Source organism: Leopardus geoffroyi, chromosome A1, assembly GCF_018350155.1.
Source record: "Leopardus geoffroyi isolate Oge1 chromosome A1, O.geoffroyi_Oge1_pat1.0, whole genome shotgun sequence".
Taxonomy (NCBI): Eukaryota; Metazoa; Chordata; class Mammalia; order Carnivora; family Felidae; genus Leopardus; species Leopardus geoffroyi.
In genome coordinates this window covers 24,895,313-24,916,022 of record NC_059326.1, presented here as the reverse complement: position 1 = coordinate 24,916,022, position 20,710 = coordinate 24,895,313, and the positions used below count along the sequence as shown (strand labels likewise).

General features: G+C 43.4%; 1 protein-coding gene and 1 long non-coding RNA gene across 2 annotated transcripts in view; one reads left to right on the top strand and one right to left on the bottom strand.

Annotated features, from left to right (window-relative positions):
- Window positions 1-16,633, bottom strand: part of CPB2 (carboxypeptidase B2) — a 50,777-nt gene extending 34,144 nt beyond the window's left edge. The window contains exons 1-3 of the mRNA XM_045476747.1: window positions 16,480-16,633; window positions 3,794-3,869; window positions 1,072-1,196 (exon numbers count right to left, since the gene is read on the bottom strand). Coding sequence (XP_045332703.1) covers window positions 1,072-1,196; window positions 3,794-3,869; window positions 16,480-16,553 — 275 coding nt within the window. The 5' untranslated portion in view covers window positions 16,554-16,633. The remainder of the gene's footprint in view (window positions 1-1,071; window positions 1,197-3,793; window positions 3,870-16,479) is intronic.
- A 107-nt stretch (window positions 16,634-16,740) lies between these two features.
- On the top strand, window positions 16,741-20,691 carry LOC123604361. Its single transcript, XR_006715356.1, has 3 exons — window positions 16,741-16,950; window positions 18,208-18,471; window positions 20,200-20,691. It is a non-coding gene; the product is annotated as an uncharacterized LOC123604361 (long non-coding RNA).
- Window positions 20,692-20,710: the final 19 nt, after the last annotated feature.

The window sequence follows — 20,710 nt, the reverse complement described above, 5'->3', positions numbered from 1 at the left end:
CTGCATAGCCAAAGATGATCAAATCTCTAGAGAAACAGAAGCACAGGGAAAGAGAAGGTACCAGAAAGGCAGCTTGTTTAATTCTCTTGAGAATTGCCACACTGTTAACTAGGCAAACATTTTAAGTGAATTAAGCTGTTGCATCACCTGGGATGAACAGTTTGAAAGTTAGCTATCATTTTAATGTTATTCCTTTTTTTGGAGGGATCAACGGATGAAAGCCAAGGCTTTGACATCAGAGAAGTCTGAGTTCAACTCTTTGCCCTGCTATGTTCTATGTGTTATGATCTTGAGAAATTCCTTTGTGAGTATGAAACAGTTTTTTCATATCTGCCTAATGAGGATAGTATCTATCTTACAGAGGTAAATAAGAATTAAATGAAGCAATGTGTAGAAGGGCTCAGCACAGTTCCAGGAAGGCGGTAAACACCTATAACATATTACTAATAATCATCGTAGTGTCTTATCCAAAGGCTGCCCATTGATAAGCGGGAGAGAGCTTGGCCTCCAGGAATGCTAGCGTAGCAGGTGGAATCCTGGCTCTTGAACAGCGGACATAGTATGGAGACATTGAACAGGAGCATCCGAGAGGAAGGGGGTGTGGCGTCTGGACAGAAATTGCCTCTGATACAACGTTTAGTTTGGCCCAGACGTTCAGGAATGTTCACTGACCTTGCGAAGCAAGGAAGGAAGCAGAATCCCCTTCAGCAGCTGCTTTTTCAAGAGATACCACAAAACCTGCTAAAGTGAATGACAATTTTGCTCCCCAGGTCTAGGCACAGAGCAGAGGAACTAAAAGGAAGGAATAAGGAGGAACTATGGGAGGCTGCCCAGATCACTGAGTCTGAGTCATTTTCAGGCAAGAGACCCAGGTTGTGAGAGGTGAAGCCACTTGTCCAAGGTCGTAGAGCTGGCCACTTAAACTTCATCACCGGTCTACTTCAGAGATTTCCGTGTTGTCATGTTCAGTGTAAGTATTTATTTTTTCCAGAAAGCAATTATACTGGCTGCTAATACAATGCCTCATAGGTGCGTCTAATGGCTGCTCAAGAAATACTGAAGGATGCCTACCTGAACAGAATCGCGTTGTCATGTAAATTCGCTTTCACGTTGCTTACATCAGAGGCATTCACAAAAAAATGGACTTCTTTCTTCTTCTCAATAAATTCAGCTGTTACCGGCTGCCAGAGAACAATCTGCATTTTTCAAGGGGAAGAATTGATAAAAACGAAAACAGTTGTTTGCATCCTTCTCATCTATAGCTAAAGCCATAAACCGTGTATCGATAGGAGAAGTGAAACAGACACTTCCTAGCCGCTGGTCCCCATTCACACACGTGGCAGTGTAAACATTTATTTTGCAGGGAGCTCGTCTTATTCTTTTCTGTGACCCCAGTAGAGAGGCCCCGGAACATACAAGGCACTCAATAAATATTTGGTTAGACAAGAATGAATGAGCCAATGAATATATTTATGACCCAACTCTAAAGCAGGAGAAATGAAATTCTCTCTAGAAAGAAAGTGAATTTACTGTTGATCTTCTTTAATAAAAATTCCATGTCCTTGATATTGTTATCATGTTGATATTCCTTTTCTTTAATCTAATTATGGGCTTTGGGCAATGACTTTTAATAGTACTGACTTTTTTTTTTTCTACTTTACTGCACTTTTTTCAAGCATTTTCACACCCATTTCCTTTGACCATTGTAATTATGCTTTGATGTAGGCGAGGCGGGTGTTACTATTTCCATTGTGGAAATAATGAAGAAATTAAGGCCCACAGCCAGCGTGTCTAAAATCATACGTGTAGGAAGTAGCAGATTAAGAACTAAGATTCTAAATCTCTAACACTTCCTCCAGAGGTATGTCCTCTGTCCATGGTGTGATGGCCATGAAAACGCACCACTCGGTGCTTCTGTTGAGAGGAGCATAGTTGGGGGCGCCTGGGTGGCGCAGTCGGTTAAGCGTCCGACTTCAGCCAGGTCACGATCTCGCGGTCCGTGAGTTCGAGCCCCGCGTCGGGCTCTGGGCTGATGGCTCAGAGCCTGGAGCCTGTTTCCGATTCTGTGTCTCCCTCTCTCTCTGCCCCTCCCCCGTTCATGCTCTGTCTCTCTCTGTCCCAAAAATAAATAAACGTTGAGAGGAGCATAGTTGAAAGGCCTTCCCAGCCACTGCCCCTCTTGATCCACCCGAGCCTGAGGCCGTGCTGCTCCGGGGCTGCAGCCAGCCACGGACCAGGCACTGAGGGCATATTCTTGCAGGACCCTTCTTGCGAGATATGGGTTTCCAAAACCCGGTGGCTTTGGCTTCAGGACTGACCCCTGGTCTAGCCAGACCTTCATCGGAACTGCCCCGGAATCTACAAAGTCTCCGTTTCTGCAAAAGTGTCAGAGCTGTGTCTGGTCTGAAAGTGCCTCCTGCCATCTCTGACTTCCTCCTCGTCGTCCTTCCCAAGCATTCCTCTTAGTACACATAGCTGGCATCTTCAATCTGGTTTTGATGTCTGCTTCAGGAGAACCTTCACTGACAAGCAGGGGGCCGTCAATTTTCTACCATGACATCTTGTAACTCTTGTCAGCTTTCTACACCTTAGGCATTCTGGGCAGATGGGTCCCAAGCATGAAGATTTTAACAAACGCTCCCCTGTAGTTTTGCTGCCTACTCCTTTTTAAGAACCATTATTTTGTAAGCAAAGTTCTATTGGACTTCTCTCATCATAACATCTTTGTAAGTACCAACTTTCACTCCCAAAGTGCTACTATGATGAAATTGGCTGAAAAGCCAACAGCACAAACGAAGAATGTTTTGATTTTAGCACCGGCAAAATCATGTGATTGTGGGGAGGGGGAGAAGGCTATAAGAAGAAGGGTTTATGTCAGCTATATATAAGTCAGACAACATATGAGAGAACATGGCACACAAAATTTAGACACCATGAAGCCGATATACAGTTGATCCTTGAAGAATGAGGGGATTAGGGGTGCTGACTCCTGTGCAGTTGAAAATCTGCGTATAACTTTGAGCTCCCCAAAATTTAACTACTAATAGCCCATTGTTAAGTGGAGGCTTACTGATAACATAAACAGTTGATGAACACATATTTTATATGTTGTACATATTATATACAGTATTTTAAGTTTGAGAGATTTTTATTAAATAATAAGTTATTTAATAACAATGGATTATGATTTATTTCGAGAGAGCGAGAAAGTGCAAGCAGGAGAGGGGCAGAGAGAGAGAGAGAGAGAGAATCCCAAGCAGGCTCTGTGCTATCAGTGTAGAGCCCAACGTGGGGCTCCATCTCACAAACCAAACCGTGAGATCATGACCTGAACTGAAATCAAGAGTCTGACACTTAACTGATTGAGCCACCCAGGCACCTGAATATACTGTATTTTTATAATAAAGTAAACTAGGGGCGCCTGGGTGGCGCAGTCGGTTGAGCGTCCGACTTCAGCCAGGTCACGATCTCGCGGTCCGTGAGTTCGAGCCTCGCGTCAGGCTCTGGGCTGATGGCTCAGAGCCTGGAGCCTGTTTCCGATTCTGTGTCTCCCTCTCTCTCTGCCCCTCCCCCGTTCATGCTCTGTCTCTCTCTGTCCCAAAAATAAATAAACGTTGAAAAAAAAAAATAAAGTAAACTAGGAAAAATCAAATGTTATTAAGAAAATCATAAGAAAAATACATTTACAGTACTATACTTTTCTTTCTCACATATCTGTGTGTAAGCGGGTCCACGCAGTTCAAACCCGTGTTATTCAAGGCTCAAATGTAAAGATAAATGAGGGAAAAATTACCTCATATGTTGTAGTAAGATTCTGCACAATCTGAACTTGCCTGGAGGTTCTAGGAAAAGCTGATAAAACCTGGCCACTGGGAAAGAATAACACAGAATTTTGAGGTTAAATAAAAAAATTTAAATGAGGTTTATTTTTACATAATCCTCTAGGTAATTGTACAAAGGAAAAACAAAAACTTTAGTAAAAGAAAAGAGGATCTTGCTACAGGCTAAGGGTTAAAAAGAGAACATACACTTTCTCATTCTTTCTGCTCCAAATCGACTGCCAAATCAATAGTTCTCTTGAATGGGAGTCAGTCTGCAGAGTACGGACTTCTTTCTTCTCTGTGTGTGTGTGTGTGTGTGTGTGTGTGTGTGTGTGTTTGTGTGCGTGCATGAGTTATAGTTTTAAAAATTAAATATTTGATGCATAAGGGAATATTAATGCGAACACTAGCTTATTACATAATAAAATGAATGCCTGGGAACCCATTACGCCACTTAAGAAATCCAATGTTAATGGTGTCCTTGAAGCTCCTTGTGGGTTCCTCCCCACTCTGCCTCCTTACCAAAAGGTACCCACTATCCTAAATTTTCACTTTGCTCATACCCTTACTTTTTCTCTGTACTATGGATTCTTAAACACATGATAGATTCTTGAATGTGTAGATTCTTAAGACATCCTTAGGTTTGCTTGATGTAATTCTATAAAATTGGTATACTGTATGTATCCTTCTGTATCTTCTTTTTTTCCCCTCAACATTGGATGTTCAAGGTTATCATCTGTGCTGAAGAATACATTGGGCTGGAATTTGTCTACAAGTGGAATTGCTACTTCTTGGGGTTAGAGACATTTTAATTTCATAGAAATTGGGCAAGAGCGCTTACCACACAATACAGCACAAACCTAGAAGGAAATGATGGATAAAAAAAGACATCATAAAGAGAAAAAAGATAAACAAACAAGATATTTTCAATATGTGTAACTGATAAAGGATTAGTATCTAGACTACAGAAAGGAATTATAGTACCCACTTGTCACGAAAAAATAATTGAATGGAAATACTTTACTTCATTAGTGAGTCAGAAAATTAAAAATTAAAGTTGTAAGGGGATTCCATTTCACAACCACTCGATTGGAAAAATTAAAAAGTCAGACAGCATCCAGTGTTAGCAAGGAGGAAGGGCTTTAGGAAATCATTTCCACTACTGGTGAAAATATAAACTGGTACAAAAGTTTGAGAAATAATTTGGTACTATTCTATAACATTAAAAAAAACATGTAACAAGAGCTCTGGAAATACAAAAGAGGTTATGACAACTTCTGCTTGTCATTATTAGCAAAGGCTTCATGGAGGTGATGATTGGGTAACTTAGAGCGTGTAAAGGCCCTGTGGCAGGAGACAAAAGGGCACTGTTGGGGGAATAGCAAGCTGTTCATTGTTGCCAAGTGTAGGATAGGAGAGTAGCTAAATAGAAATGAGTTTGAAAACTTATTTCAGTCCTTCTCTAGAGAAAATTTTGAATGCATGCTGAGAAATCGGTCTTTGTGTCGTAGGCAATTAAGAATTAGGAAAAGACATCATTTGACTTGTGATTTATGAGAATAATTTTGATAGAGTGGAAGATGGTTTTATTTTAGAAAGCCTGATTGAAAGATTTTAAATTCTGGAAATAAGCCTATGGAGATTTGATTTTCAGAAGAAGGAAAGACTGGCTCACAGAAAAAAAAAACAGACCAGGAAATTTTGTGTCAATCTCTGGTAAGGTTTTAGCATTAAATTATTCAACCAGTGCTTAAGGAAATATGTTCAAGGGCAGATACTGCAGGACCATTCATAGTAACAATAACCAGAAACCCCACGAATGCTTGTCAGTAACGAACTGTTGAACGCTGGTAGTGTCTGTACATTCTAGAATGTTTTGTAACCATTATAAAGGAGTTAGATTTACCTGAGGGGGATTTACATGATGCACTAAGGGAGAGAAGCAAGATGTGGGGAAGTCTATACACTATTATCCCATTTTTGTGAAAAATAAATAAATTAGAAAAAGGAAAATTACCTGTGTCAAAAGCAGGAGAAAACTGATGAACGAAGAAACAGCACAGAGTTAACATTGATTTGGGTGGTGTGGAATGGCATTCGAAGGATTGGGTAGGTGAGGGAAGTGGGGAGAGGAAATCAGACTGCTTTTTAAAAGAGGGGGGCCTTGGGGGCTCAGTCAGTTGAGCGTCCCACTCTTGACTTTGGCTCAGGTCATGATCTCAGGGTCATGGGATTGAGCCCGAGCCCCCTGTTGGGCTCCGTGTTGACCATGGCGCCTGCTTGAGATTCTCTCTCTTTCTGCACCTGTCCCTCTCCCTCACTTGTGGACTCTCTCTCTCTCAAAAAATAAAGGTCTCTGTGGTCACGGAGTGTATATAAATATACAAAGAAATGCGTGAAAGAATGATCACCAAAATGTTAATGATGTTTTCTAAAGGGGATGATATCTCGGTGTTTCCCCCCCAATTTTGTGCCTTTCCAGATTATTTATTCACCAAAAAAGAACTCTTATTTATAAAAAGCTACTCTGACTGTGAAAAAGCCACCCTTTTGCTAGCACATTCCTTATTGTTTTCCAAGGTGCTCTGAGCCCATCAAGGGAGTGTGGTGGGTTTTCTAACCCGGCACGTCCTGTTTGGGGAATTTTTTTTTTAATCTTTTCTTTCACCATCTGCCATAATAGCTCTGACATTTCTAGGTCACTAAATGCAGGCCACTCTTTTCTCCAAGCTTCCAAAAACCATCCTAACAGCAATTAGCACCACCTTCCAAGGATCTAGCTAAAATGTCAAATGCTGTGTCATGGGCAAGTGTACCTCTCTAGGGATATAGTCCCTTTCCTTTCTTAATATACTCGGCACTTCCACAGCCGGATTATTTCATGACTTAACCCTAGCTACTAGTTAAGAGGGTATGAGAAGGGGCACCTGGGTGGCTCAGTCAGTTAAGTGCCCAACTTCGGCTCAGGTCATGATCTCATGCCTCATAGGTTCAAGCCCCGCATCTGGCTCTGTGCTGACAGCTCGGAGCCTGGAGCCTGCTTCAGATTCTGTGTCTCTCTCTCTCTCTCTCTCTGCCCTCCCCCACTTGCGCTCTGCCTCTCTGTCTCTCAAAAATAAATAAACGGGGGCGCCTGGCTGGCTCAGCCAGTTAAGCCTCCAACTTTGGCTCAGGTCATGATCTCAGGGTTTACGGGTTCGAGCCCCGCGTTGTCGGGTGTGGGGGGGTGCTCTGGGCTGCTGACAGCTCAGAACCTGGAGCCTGCTTAGGATCCTGTGTCTCCCTCTCTCTCTGCACCCCCCCCCACGCTCTGTCTCTCTCTCCTTCAAAAATAAATAACATCAAAACATAAGATAAAATAAAACAAATAAATAAACATTAAAATAAATTAAAAAAAAAAAAAGAGGGTATTAGGTGGGAGTAGATCCTGAGAGCTGACGGTAAGGGATGACATTGCAGAATAACAATGGGGGTGTTGAAAGAGGTACACAATAGAAGCCAGGTGGCAGTGTTTCACCACCCTTGACTAGCTGGGCCCAATTATTTTAATGAACAGCAAGGTCAGCGTGGCAGCCAGAAGGGCATGACCCGCGGAAATCTACGGGGTTAGTTAAGAGAACACAGAGTTCCCAGAAGCAAGATAAATACCGGTCGGCAAAAGTATTGCCCAACCTTTACAATCAAAATAATCAAGGATGAATATGCGAGGAGCTAAGGGCAGCTCTCCCAATCAAGAGTCACAACCCATCGCCTGGTTTCCAGGATGCAGGCCAGTTCTTAGACCCGGAATCTCCTGCCTGAAGTGGGGAGCCAGGTCCCCACAAGGAAAGACCCTGCAATGGCATAGAAAGGGTATATGATCGTGACTTCCTCTGTCCCTTCCCAAAGAAACTTATGGCAAATGTACTCAGGTAACTCTGAGTCATACTAGGGAAATTTTAAAGGTCTGGTGATCTGGGATAGCCTGGGAAATTCCCTCCCAAAGGAAGCGCACATCTTATACTTCTCCTGATAAGGAAAGGAGCACGATTCCTGGGAGGTCTCGAGTTCTGGATCTACCTCACCTGGAAATACTGTTTCCACCCATTTCTTGGGTAACAGGAAAGAATATCATCTTTGTGACTGAGACTCCCAGAGAAGAAAGTTTCAGGCTGTGGCATAAGAAGCCCTGACACTTGGGCCATATGGCCTACCAGACTATAAAGGATTAGAGGCCTCTGCGGTGGGAAAAGATGCCATTTAGAGGTTTTGGCATGTCCCAACAGGAGAGTCACAGCATAGATACCTACAGCAAGGCCATGACATCTGCCAAGGAGAATTATACACCTTTCAAAAAAACCAGTTCCTGACATGCTACTGGGCCCTGTTAGAAAGGGAATGCCTGACCCTGGGTAGCTCGTGGTCATGGAGTCAGTCTCACCCATCATGACCTGTGTCCTGTCATATGCACTCTGGCAGGCGGAATGATGGCCCCCTAAAATGTCCATGTCCTAGTCCCTAGAACCTGTGAGCCTTACATGAGGTGAAAGCGACTTTGCAAATATAGTTCGATATTTTGAGACGAGGCGATCGTGTTAGATTATCCGGGTAAACCCAGTGCTTTTGCAAAGATCCTCAAAAGTGGAGAGGGGAGACAGAGAGCAAGGCAGAGGGAGACTTGGCCCGAGAAGAGATCAGGGCAATTCAATGCAAAAAGGACTCAACCTGCGTCTGTTGCCTTTGAAGATAAAAGCAGGGCCGCAAGCCAAGGAATGAGGGTGTCCTCTAGGAACTGGAAAAAGCAAAGAAGCAGATTTTCCCCTCGGAGCCTCTAGAGAAGAACACAGTGGTGGCTGACACCTTGATTTCAGGCCGGGGAGACCCATTTTTAATTTCTAAACTACAGAAAGCTAAGAAAATAAATTTGTGTTGTTTTAAGACTCTCCCCTGTGCTCATTTGTTACAGTAGCAGTAGGAAACTAATACAGTTGTCACGTCGTGAGGTTGGGTGGGTCGACCAGCAAACCATCCTAAGACAGAAGCGGAACATCCGGGATCGGGCACAAGTAGGGTTCGGGGACACAAATGAGGTGCCTGAGCACGTGGCCCAGACCCCTGTGGCATCCCCTACTGTTACACCAGGACCTCTCTCTCAGCTCATACTGACATCTGCCACATGTGGAGGTCCCTTATGACCAGCTAATGGAGGAGTGGAGTGGCCCTGAGAACACCTCTAGGATCACCAGCTGTATTATGTGTAATTGATGGAAGGCCCCAGCTGCTGTGCTGGAAATCTGTCCTCATGTTAGTGCTAAGGCCACAGTTTTCACTGGCTGCGTCCAGCTAATAAGTGAGCATGGCGGCGATACTAAGGCAGGCTCACTGCTGAAAGATGAGGGGCTCTTCTGATGGGTGACGTGAGCTCAAGAACTGTCTTATCAACTTTGCAAAACCTTTCTTAGAAGTGCACTATGATCTAAGACCTTCCGTGTTCCACTTTTCTTCCTCCTCTTTCTCCTCCACTGCAAACCTGCACTGCAGTCTCACATCTTTCCCTAGAACCTCTTCTTATCCCCTTCTTGCTTTTTTCCTCTCTTTTCTCAATACATCTCTTGTATGTCTCATCCCACCTTGGCATCTGCTTCGTGGAGGATTATGGAAGTGGGGAGAAAGTACAATCTTTGTAGCACATTGTATCACCTAACATGGAGCACCCACAAAACAATAGGCACTCAATAACTATGTAAACAAAATAAGTGGGCAGTTGATGTCAGTCGGGCTCTGTCAACAGTCACCCCAGTGCTGGCACAAAGGGCCCTTGAACAGAATAGCCATGATGGCAAACATGAAGCTATGCGTGGCCCCGCGGGATGGGTTCTTACCAAGATTAATATGGCAACTCTTGTTGCCAAATGTCCAACTTGCCAGCAACAGAAGCCAAAATCAAGCCCTTTAATCAGCACTATACCTTGAAGAGACCAAGCAACCGCTTGGTGACAAATTGCCTACTTTGCTCCCCTTCTGCTCTGGGTCTTGGTTTGCCTCTTCTACCTGCAGGGCCACAGCTAATGTTACCATACAAGGACTTACATAGTGTTTGATCGATACTGGATCTCACCTAATACTGTAACCAGTTAGGGGATCCACTTTACAACAAGGGATATGCAGAATGGGCACGTTACTGTGGGATCCACTGGGCATATCACCTACCACACCACTCAGAAGCTGCCAGCCTCATATAGCCATTAGAATGGATTAGCTGAGATGCTAGCTTGGAAAGAGGCAACATCCTCTAAGATGCAATTTATATATATATTTTTTAATTTTTTTTTTCAACGTTTATTTATTTTTGGGACAGAGAGAGACAGAGCATGAACGGGGGAGGGGCAGAGAGAGAGGGAGACACAGAATTGGAAACAGGCTCCAGGTTCTGAGCCATCAGCCCAGAGCCCGACGCGGGGCTCAAACTCACGGACCGCGAGATCGTGACCTGGCTGAAGTCGGACGCTTAACCGACTGCGCCACCCAGGCGCCCCATATATATTTTAAATCAATAATCGTTATACGGTGTGGTGTCCCCACAAGCTAGAATACATGGTTCCAGGAACCAGATTGAAGTAGCTTTCTTTACCACCATTCAGGTGAATTTGGGGAATTTGTACTTGAAATCTATAAATATGGCTCTGTAAATTTAAAAGTTCTCGTTCCCAGAGAAGAAAAGCTTCTTCACGGCAAGAGTCTTGGCAAGAGTCTTGTTAAACAGACAGTTATTGCAGTCTCTTTGTCCCCAAAGATCATCAGGAAGGAGAAGAGTTATCCTGGAAGGTGTAAGTGACTTTGATCATCAGGAGGATATTGAGGGGTGCATGCACACAATTGAGCTGGCAGGGAAGAATACATTCGGTATTCTTGATAAGCTTAGGCATTCTATAATACTCCCTTGTCCAGTTTTGATGTATATGGACGAGGCCAACAGCCACGGCTCAAGAGGGCATGGTGATGGGAGGCTGAGACCTTTGAAGGTCAAAGGTCTGGGTCATTTCACCAGGTGCGTTGCCTAGACCATGGTAGGTGCTGCTGAGGGGAAAACAGAAAGGATTGTAGAAAAGGAAAATGGTGAGTATTGCTTATTGTCTCAAGACCAGGTATAGCTGTGGTGGGATGCAGTTCATTCCACTAATGCTCCTCTCGTACCTTTCCTCCAGGAGAAGAGAGCAACCAGAATCCCAGAGGAGCTGCTCCCCAAGCTGATTTTTGAAGCAGATTGATCTGAATGGCACAAAAACTGAACTGTAGGAGGTGGCATATTGTGCTCCCCAGGTCCCCATCCAGGAAAGAACTTTCATTTTCCCAGCTCTGCAAGTGTTGGCAGCTGTCACTCGAGTCCCTTTCTGGGACTCTTCCTTGACTGAAGAAGGCCATGCTGCCCAGGTCATGCCCCCTCCCAAGTACAGTCCACATCCCACTAATAAATATGGGTTATAGAGGCATATGCCCTTTGTCCCAGTTTGGGACAGCTCTGCAAGGACAACTCAGCTCTGCAAGGACAACTCTGCAAGGACAAGTCAGTCTCCTGACTCCAGGCTTTTGTGTGACTGTGTCACCGTTCAATTCCTTCTCTGCCCAGTTCTCTTTCCTTCATTCCTGCACAAATGTTGGTCCCGAGATCACTTTCCAGTAAACTTCCTACATGCAAAATCTCCATCTCAGAGCCTGCTTCCTGGGGAAACTATTCCACAACAGATACAAACATCTAATGTGTGGGATAAACCATGTAAGTGCTCTCTGAGATTGTATTCTCTGTTACAAGAATGCAAAGTCAAAAGTTATTTGGGGCTGAGGTCGTCAGAGAGGGGAGACACTCTGAGTTGGACTTCTGAGGTGGGCAGGATCTGGCAAAGAAAGGGAAGTGAGAAGATGACCGAGACAGGTGGAAGTTTGGCAAATGGATCGGAGATGAAATGGTATAAGTGTTGATGTGTAAGTGGAAAGGCAAAATCAGAGCTCAAGGAATGACAAGTGATCCGGGTGGGCAGGAATATGGGGCTTATGTTGGAATGTACCAGGAAGTGAAACGAGTAAAATGGGCAGGATGGGACCTGACCTGAATCAAGGGTCTTAAAACCTGGGGTCAGGATTGTGGCCCTTATTTACAAGGTGGTTGGGCCCCATTTGGGGAATTGAAGCCAAAGAGTAAAAAACTCCAAGCCCCCTTTTGATGCGAGGTACAAAAAAGCGGGAAGTCATATAAGTAAATCCTTATCATTAGAATTATAATTCATTATAACGAACTTCCTGACGAGTGACGCTAACAATGGGATGGGATGCCTTACAAAGCGATGACCTCTCCATTATTCAAACAGGCCGAATTCCAAATCCATGTAAGGGAAGTGTTGTGTTGACTAGAAGATGAGGGCATTTTTCTAATGTAGTTGACCCAAGTGAGTCAACAGAAAGAGAAAGAAAAAGAAAAGGTAAAGGCAAAAACGTGTGTTATCCCAATGAGTTTCTGTCTTAAGGAGAAAAAAAATTGAGAAAATACAGAAGCATAAATTGGGAAAAGGGGAGGGCTAACATTATGACAGTAAGAACACACCATAAAATATATTAATGTGTCCAAGTGTCCAATGTGTCCAAGCTCACCAGCTGTGATGAGCTACACTCTTCTGTCTCCACCTGTTTGGCTAACGTGCCAGCACCATGGAATCAGGGAATGGGACGAGGGTCCTGTCAGGTCACCTAATGGAGAACTTACACAGTTCCTGAAAGTCAGCTTCCTGACTCTATGCCCCCTTACTTCATCGGAAAGAGGCTATGAAAAGTGGTCTGAGCAGAGAAAGGGAGGAAAGTGGTGCAAATATTTCTTTGGAGCAAATTGTCGCAGTTCGGTCAGTACCCCTTCTCCCAAAGGGCATGAAGTTTGGGGGCATTACTTACTTCATTTCCACCTAAGAGGGAGGACTGCCAAGGGGGTAATGGCACAGTCTGAACATGTTCCCTCAAGTTTAGAGACGCAAGGACTGGTGCCTGGCTTGCTTCCAAGGAAGCTAAACCTGAATGGACCTGGTCTCTAGTTGGCTGGAGAGTAATCAAAGCCAAACGAAGAAACACCTCATGGTGCTTAGTTAGAACTCAGATGTTGACTGATAGTGTCGCCCACAGGGCAAGAACCTGGGAGTGAATGCAAGATTCCTAGGGGTGAAACATGGAGTCGCAAGAGATGCATCTATCCCTGGTCTGGAAAATTCCTCAGCAAAGGAATCTTAAACATTCCGAAGAAGTTCAAGCCCAAGAAAAGGACTAATGAGAAAAAGGGTCAGGTGTATGTATGGAGAGGGATGAAGGGTTGTTCTCCTTTAAAGACTGACATTTGCATAATATCTTGAGGGGACCCAATATTCTACTCTCTAAATCGAGATTGTCTGTGCCTTAACACGACCCCAAAATTATCAGTTACTTGAGAGCGGACGAAAAAGTCAGAATTTGCACACTTTCCCTGCAGGGGCAGAGAAAGATTATTCCGTCACATGGAATGTAATGGGGCAAAGGGACACGAAAACATAAAGACATGTTTTGATTGCATCTGTGAAGTCATACACTTACAGGATTTAACTAATAGCCGTTTGAAAATTAAAAAAACAACAACCAGTCTTGCATTAAATATAGAATTCAAAGTGTAAGCACAGTGAAATAACAGGTCGTTTTACGCACAAAAAAATAAACCAGTGCTCAAGGAGGACAAGTAAATCGTCCAAGGCTGCATAACTTGTAAGTCGCAGCTCCGGGGCTATCTCCAGATTAATACTAGACAGCATTTCCTCTGTTGCTTCCCCTCTAAGAATATGATTATTTTCATCAAGCTCTGTCCCCTGCTATGGTTTACAAGGAGAAGGTTCACATTTGCCCTAGTTCTGAAAGATTATGTTTGAATTTGAAAAGCTGGGGAGACGCCTCTGAACAATGGAACATAGCTCAAGGCTACAATTTTGTTTTATGCACTACAGCTTTTTAAGGCCAATGGTGCCCTGCTCCTTCAGATGAAAATAATATATCAGGGCGAACCAAGGGAAAGAGAATAAACTGGTCTCCAGGCGGCAGATCGTGTATGAAGTCGGCAGAAGGAACAAGTCCTCTGGTCTATTAATAATTCAGAAGCCCTCTCTCCTCAACCATCCTCCACTCTCCCATTCTTTTTCCTTCTTTTCTTTGCACTTTCCCCCACTTGTCTGTTTCAAATAAATAGCCTCCGCTGACAGACTGCACTTAGGTAATCAGAGCACAACACAATTAATGTCTCTCTTTAGAAGGTTCTTGCTAGTATTTCATTTTTGCCCTTTCCTGTGTTTGGCCTTTAATAGCGACTGACTACGGAGACCTGTTTTGGTTTTTGTTTGTTTGCTCGCCTGCCTTTCTCTCTGGCATATGGCATTTATGCCTTTGAAAGTTTTTTTGTTCTCTTTCCGGGGGCGTTTCACTGATGAGACGTATCAAAATGCACCTCCAAACCAGCCACTAAGAGGTTTCCCGAACACAAAGCGTTATTAGGAAAATGATCCCGACAAGAAAACGGTAACAAAGAACAGCTTTAGGGAAAAGCCAGGCTGTTAGCTCTTTTTAGAAGGGGTTGTATTCTCACCCCCAGAGATAATTCATCAAAGTCTCTCGCCCTGAATGAAATTAGATTTCCCTTTTAGCTTCGATAATAGGCCGTAAATATATATATATATAATTTAGGCCGTATATAGTTAATAGGCCGTAAATATAAATTTATATAAATTATAATTTATATAAATACAAAATTATATATAATTTATTTTATTTGCGTAATATTTAGTTCCACTAAACTGTTACATGCTTTCGCCATTTTGAAGTGACATGGGAAAGCTTTTGGAGTATCTCGTCAATGATTGTCTTATCTAGGAATTCAGTTCACGGTGTGACCCAGATGGTGGCAGGCAGGTGAGCTCACCAAGCTCCACGGCAGCCAGCCCCCCCGCCTCCTCCCCGAGGATGCTGGCGAGGGGCTGGCCCGGCATCACCCCTCACCCACCGCAGGTGAGGACCGTGATACCGGACTTCCAGCCCGCATCTCTCCCAGGCTGCCCTCCGGACCACCTGTCTTCTCTCTGCGAACTCACTATGACTAAGTCTGACCTCCATCAAATTAGCTCTCTTCCTAATTTCTAGACTTTTTCGAGGCGGTACTACGCAGTGAAACGAGTTGGAATGAGGGGAAGGTGGCTTTGAATCCAAACTCTTCACTTCCTGTTTGATTTACCCTTTCTAGGGCTCAGTTTCCTTCCCTTTAAGATGGCATCACAACGATTCCTAGGGTGTAGGAGATGACATTTCCAAGTCGCCGAGCCCAGCGCATGGGGCAACACAGGTGCCAAATAACCATGTGTCCCCTCCCTTTCTCCTCTCTGTAGATGACACTGCCAATGTCTACAGTACCCAGCTGGACATGTTGATATCAGTTTTCCTCCCTCCTTCTTGCTTACCTTTAATTAAAACCAACCATCAAGTTATGGGATGTTAGATCTGGCAAGGATTTTAGAAATTACAGTCATCTGATTCATTGATAACACATAGAAGTATGAGTCACCAATTATTGTAGCAATTTGACTCCCATGTCAATTCAATGACAATCGTTATTTGGTGATGGAATTTGTTGCATGACACTTGATAATCATATTGAACAAAAAAGAGTCAACCAAGTACAGTTAGATTGGTGATGATGTACAAACACAGCGCCAGGCTCTCAAGCTCTGTTTTCTTAAATGCTGTCCAGCGGCTCTTTCTGACCTAGAAAAGTTTTTTTGGTACGCTTTTCCCTGTCCCTAGTATGTCCTTTCTCTCTTTACCATTCACTAAGTGGGGAGAGGCATTTGTCTCAGAGATAATTAGAGAAGCAAAGAATCATAGAAGCCAAACGAAGGGGAAACGATAAGGTAATCCCAAAGGAAACAGTATCAATCTTTAAAACTTATGAATTCACTAGTTAATACATTACAATCTTACACATAACTTGGAACTATTCGTTATACATTGTATTCTATGTGCTGGTTCATTTGTGTTCTGCTAACTGGTTTTAGAAGAAAATCTCTAGGGAATCACGCTCGTAAGCAAAATAAGAATTAGATATGCCTCTATATGTGTTCTTTATAACACAACGACTCTTCCTTTCATATCCTATGTAAATACCCTTGCTCAACCCAAACCTCATATTTCATACCTTTTACCTTCTTCTCCTTCCTATGTTCCACGTACAAGAGGAAAGTATTCATAGCTACCCATAGTTGTTTTATTCCTAGTTAATGCAAATTATCCGGTTCATATATTTTGGACGTGGAGACCAAAAAAATGTAAATCATGTGATGTGTTAGAGTGCAAATAATCATTTTTATAAAAAGCTTCTGTTTCTTTAATCTCCCTAGCCACTGACTGTACATATCCTCCAGCATTCTCTCAGTAATGAAACTAGAGCCAGAAACAAAAACAAGACCCTGGATCTGGTGAGATCCTTATTCCACTGAAAGGTACTATTTGTCGGGCAACACGGAAAGTTTCTCAAAGAGCTGACCTTCAAGCTTTTAACATTTTGCGCCCCAGGTGAATCCACGTGGGGCGAACAAGTGAGGAAAATGGCCCCCCACCATCGACGATTCTATTGGGTTACCTCTGAAAAGCGAAGACATACAGCTCACACGAGAGGAAGATGGCTACAAGGACTCCAAAGCTATAAAGCTTCATCCCAGCAGCGATTTGCTGAACAACAAAATTCTCTGGAGAAATGGGCCCCGATGCCTGGTTACATAAGAGCCTTCTTTACACACTGGTTAAAATATAACGCCACGGTCCCTCTCATTCCTGCGATCAATTGACTTAGCTTCTATTTCCGCCCTCAAAAAATAAAGTATGATGAGAGTTCGACCAAATAGAAAATATTTAACTCCTCAGGGACGATGAGGCCAGGAAAACCAGTGTAGGAATGTTGCAGAAACGTACTGGTTCGTTGAAGAGCCATAACCCTGGAGTCTTGACTAATGGCTCATAACCCGTGCTGAGGGAGGTCTCCAGTGGAGTACTAAAGAGATCTTCCCTTGTCTCTATCTTTGCAACATTTTCGACTTAGATGAAGACGTAGAAGGTGAGTTTCTGAAATTTGTGGCTCTTACAAAGGTTGAGAAGGAGAACTTGTATGGAGGATTACAGGATCTCCATTTAAAGAGATGTTTCCTTGTTCATATGAAGTGATGGGCCCACCTGTAAGAGAATAGGAATATTATGTCCCAGAGAGTTCTTTGAGCCATAAAGAAAAATCAGGTTGCTTTGAATTCATATTTATTTAGGAAAGGCCACCAGAAGAGCCATTATCTAAATTGAAGCTATCACACGTCATTCTGAAGATAGTATCTTAGAACATTTTGTCTGGTTTAAGGCCACATCTTACCTCTGTAAGTGGACGAAGCCTAGGTATTCTCTCTAAATTCCCACTGGTCTATGCATTCCTTGAGGTCAGGGCTGGCAACTTTGCAAAATAAAACAACATTCCAACAGTAGACCTCTGAGAAGGAAAGGATGAAGATTTCAAACGTCTCTCTCTGAGAGTCAAAGCTATTAAAACTTATTGAATGGATTAAAAGTGATCTCCACTGAAACTGCCTTTTGTGTAAGAAAGAAGAAGAAAAAAAAAAGAACACGCAAGTGTATCTGATCATTTTAGAGAGAGACACACAGGTAGAATAGACCAGAAATCCACTAGGTTATAGTTACCTACAGCAGGTGGGTAGAAAACTGAATGGAAAAGATGACAGAGTAAGAACAGGGAAGAAGAGATGGGAGAAAGAACACTTCTTGGAGTAAACGTTTTTGAATAGTTCAGAATTCAAAAACACTACAGAATTTTGAGGACCACGTTAATTTTTCACTTACTCGCAACAAACAAGTAACTAAAGTGACTACAAGCAAAAACACATGAACTGAATTATGTTTTGGAAAGACATTTAAAAAAATGTATTTGTTTTGAGAAAGAGAGAGAGAGAGAGACAGAGAGAGAGAGAGAGAGAAAGCGCATGGGGAGGGGCAGAGAGAGGGGCAGACAGAAGATCGGAAGCAGGATCTGTGCCGACAGCAGACAGCCCGACGGCCTAAGTCAGATGCGCCACCAACTGAGCCCCCCAGGAGCCCCAAACTGAATTATGTTTTTGATGAGAAACATAACTACACTTGAAAGGGAGAGAGGAAAAACTAACCCAAGGACTTTGACTTTGTTTTTGTTTTAAACACAAAAAGTAACTTTAAAGTAACAGTCAGTGGTTAAAATTTACTGAAAAAAAAAATTTACCGACAAAGTTTTCCGGTTTCTGTAGTCCCTATTTATTTGTATCCGACGTCTCCTTTCCAGGTTTACGTTTCTTCGCGCCGAAGCAATCTTTCAAAAGTTGCTTTAGTGAAGATCTGTTGGTTGTAGAGTCTGTTACACTTTGTATGTCTGACAAGAACTTCATTCTACCCTCACCTTCAAAGACTAGTTGAACTGAACGCAATGTTCTAGAACGACAGCTCTTCCATCGTCTTTTGGCATGTACTGTTGCATGGTAGGAATCTACCGTCAGGTCTTGTTCCTCTGTAGATCATCTGTTCTCTCCACTCCACGGCTTTTAAGGAAGTATGGATTAGCTTTATCTTTTATACTTTTCAGATCCATTACTGCTGTCTAGATGTGAATTTATTTTTTATTATCTAGCTTGGAACCTGGAATGTAATTTTGATCGGAGGATTTAGACATTTCTTCAATTTGGGAAAACCATTTTATTATTTCTTCAGCAATTGTAGAGAGAGGGAGATACAGAATCTGAAACAGGCTCCAGGCTCTGACTTTCAGCACAGAGCCCGATGCAGGGCTCGAACTCATGAACCGTGAGATCATGACGTGAGCCGAAGTCAGACACTTAACCGACTGAGCCACCCAGATGCCCCTAGAATACTTATTAAAAAAATTTTTTTAACGTTTATTTATTTAAAAAAAATTTTTTTTTCAACGTTTATTTATTTTTGGGACAGAGAGAGACAGAGCATGAATGGGGGAGGGGCAGAGAGAGAGGGAGACACAGAATCAGAAACAGGCTCCAGGCTCTGAGCCATCAGCCCAGAGCCCGACGCGGGGCTCGAACTCACGGACCGCGAGATCATGACCTGGCTGAAGTCGGACGCTTAACCGACTGCGCCACCCAGGCGCCCCTAACGTTTATTTATTTTTGAGAGAGAGAGTGTGAGTGGGGAAGGGGCAGAGAGAGGGAGACACAGAATCTGAAGCAGGCTCCAGGCTCTGAGCTGTCAGCACAGAGCCCGATGCAGGGCTCGAACTCATGAACTGTGAGGTCATGACCCGAGCTGAAGTCAGACGCCCAACCGACTGAGCCACCCAAGCGCCCCAAGAATACTTATTTTAAACTGGTTCTTGGAGTTTCTACACCATGATAGTATCATGGCTTTCAAAGATCCAGTCATCAGTCAGCATGACTTAACTTAGTTACTGGCTTAGTTACTCCTTTGTCTCTTATAGACCAGCAGATACTTATGAAGCAGTCCTAGGCAGCAGTGGGCACTATCTTTTAAAACTGAAGTACACAGGGGTGCCTGGGTGGCTCAGTTGGTTAAGTGTCTGACTTCACCTCAGGTCATGACCTCGTGGTTTGTGAGTTTGAGCCCCAGGTCGGGCTCTGTGCTGACAGCTCAGAGCCTGGAGCCTGCTTCTGATTCTGCATCTCCCTCTCTCTCTGCCCCTCCCTCACTCATGCTCTGTCTCTCAAAAATGAATAAATGTTAAAAAAAATTTTTAATTGAAGTACATACATTGAAATACACAGATCTTAAGTGTATGGTTAGATTAGTCTTGAAAAATACATACGTTGGGGTGCCTGGGTGGCTCAGTCGGTTGAGCGTCCGACTTCAGCTCGGGTCACGATCTTGCAGTCCCTGAGTTCGAGCCCCACGTCAGGCTCTGGGCTGATGGCTCGGAGCCTGGAGCCTGCTTCCGAATCTGTGTCTCCCTCTCTCTCTGTCCTTCCCCCATTCATGCTCTGTTTGTCTCTGTCTCAAAAATAAATAAACGTTAAAAAAAATTTAAAAAAAAAAAAAAGAAAAATACATACGCTTGAGTAACCCACACCCCTCTCAAGGTATAGAACATTTCCATCATTCCAGAAGTTCTTTGATATTTGTCCCAGTTTCCCCTCTACTGTAGCAGCCTCTCTTCCGATTTTATCACCAGAGGTTAATTTTGCTCGTTTTAGAACTTCATGGAATCATATACTGTCCTAGCCGGTTCAGGGTGTTGTAGCAAAAATACCATAGACTGAATGGCTTAAACAACAAACACTTGGATTTCTTACAGTTCTGGAAAGTGGGAAGTCCAAGACCAGGGCAAAGATTCGGTGCCAGTGAGAACCCAGCTCTTGGTTCCTAGATGGCTGCCTTCTGGCTGTCTCCTCACATGGCGTGAAGAAAATGAAAACAAAATGATAGAGCCCTCTGGGATCTCTTTTATAAGTGCAGTGATCCCATTCATAAGGGACCCACCATTATGATCTAATCATCTCCCCAAGGCTCCACGTAAATACCGTCGTATTGGAGACTAGGTTTCAATATACATGTGAGGGATGAGAAGGACACAGGCTTTCAGTCTATGGCTTGTAGCCTGTACTCTTTTGTGTCAGGTTCCTTTTGCTCTTCTGCATTGCTGTGTGTGTCAGCAATTTATTCCTTTTCATTGTTGAGCGATATAACAGTATTTGTTTGCCCATTCTCCTGTCAATAGACATCCGGGATGTTTTCAGTTTGGGGCTATTATGAGCAGAACTACTCCGAATATACTTGTGCAAGGCTTTTTTGGTGGATAAGTGTTT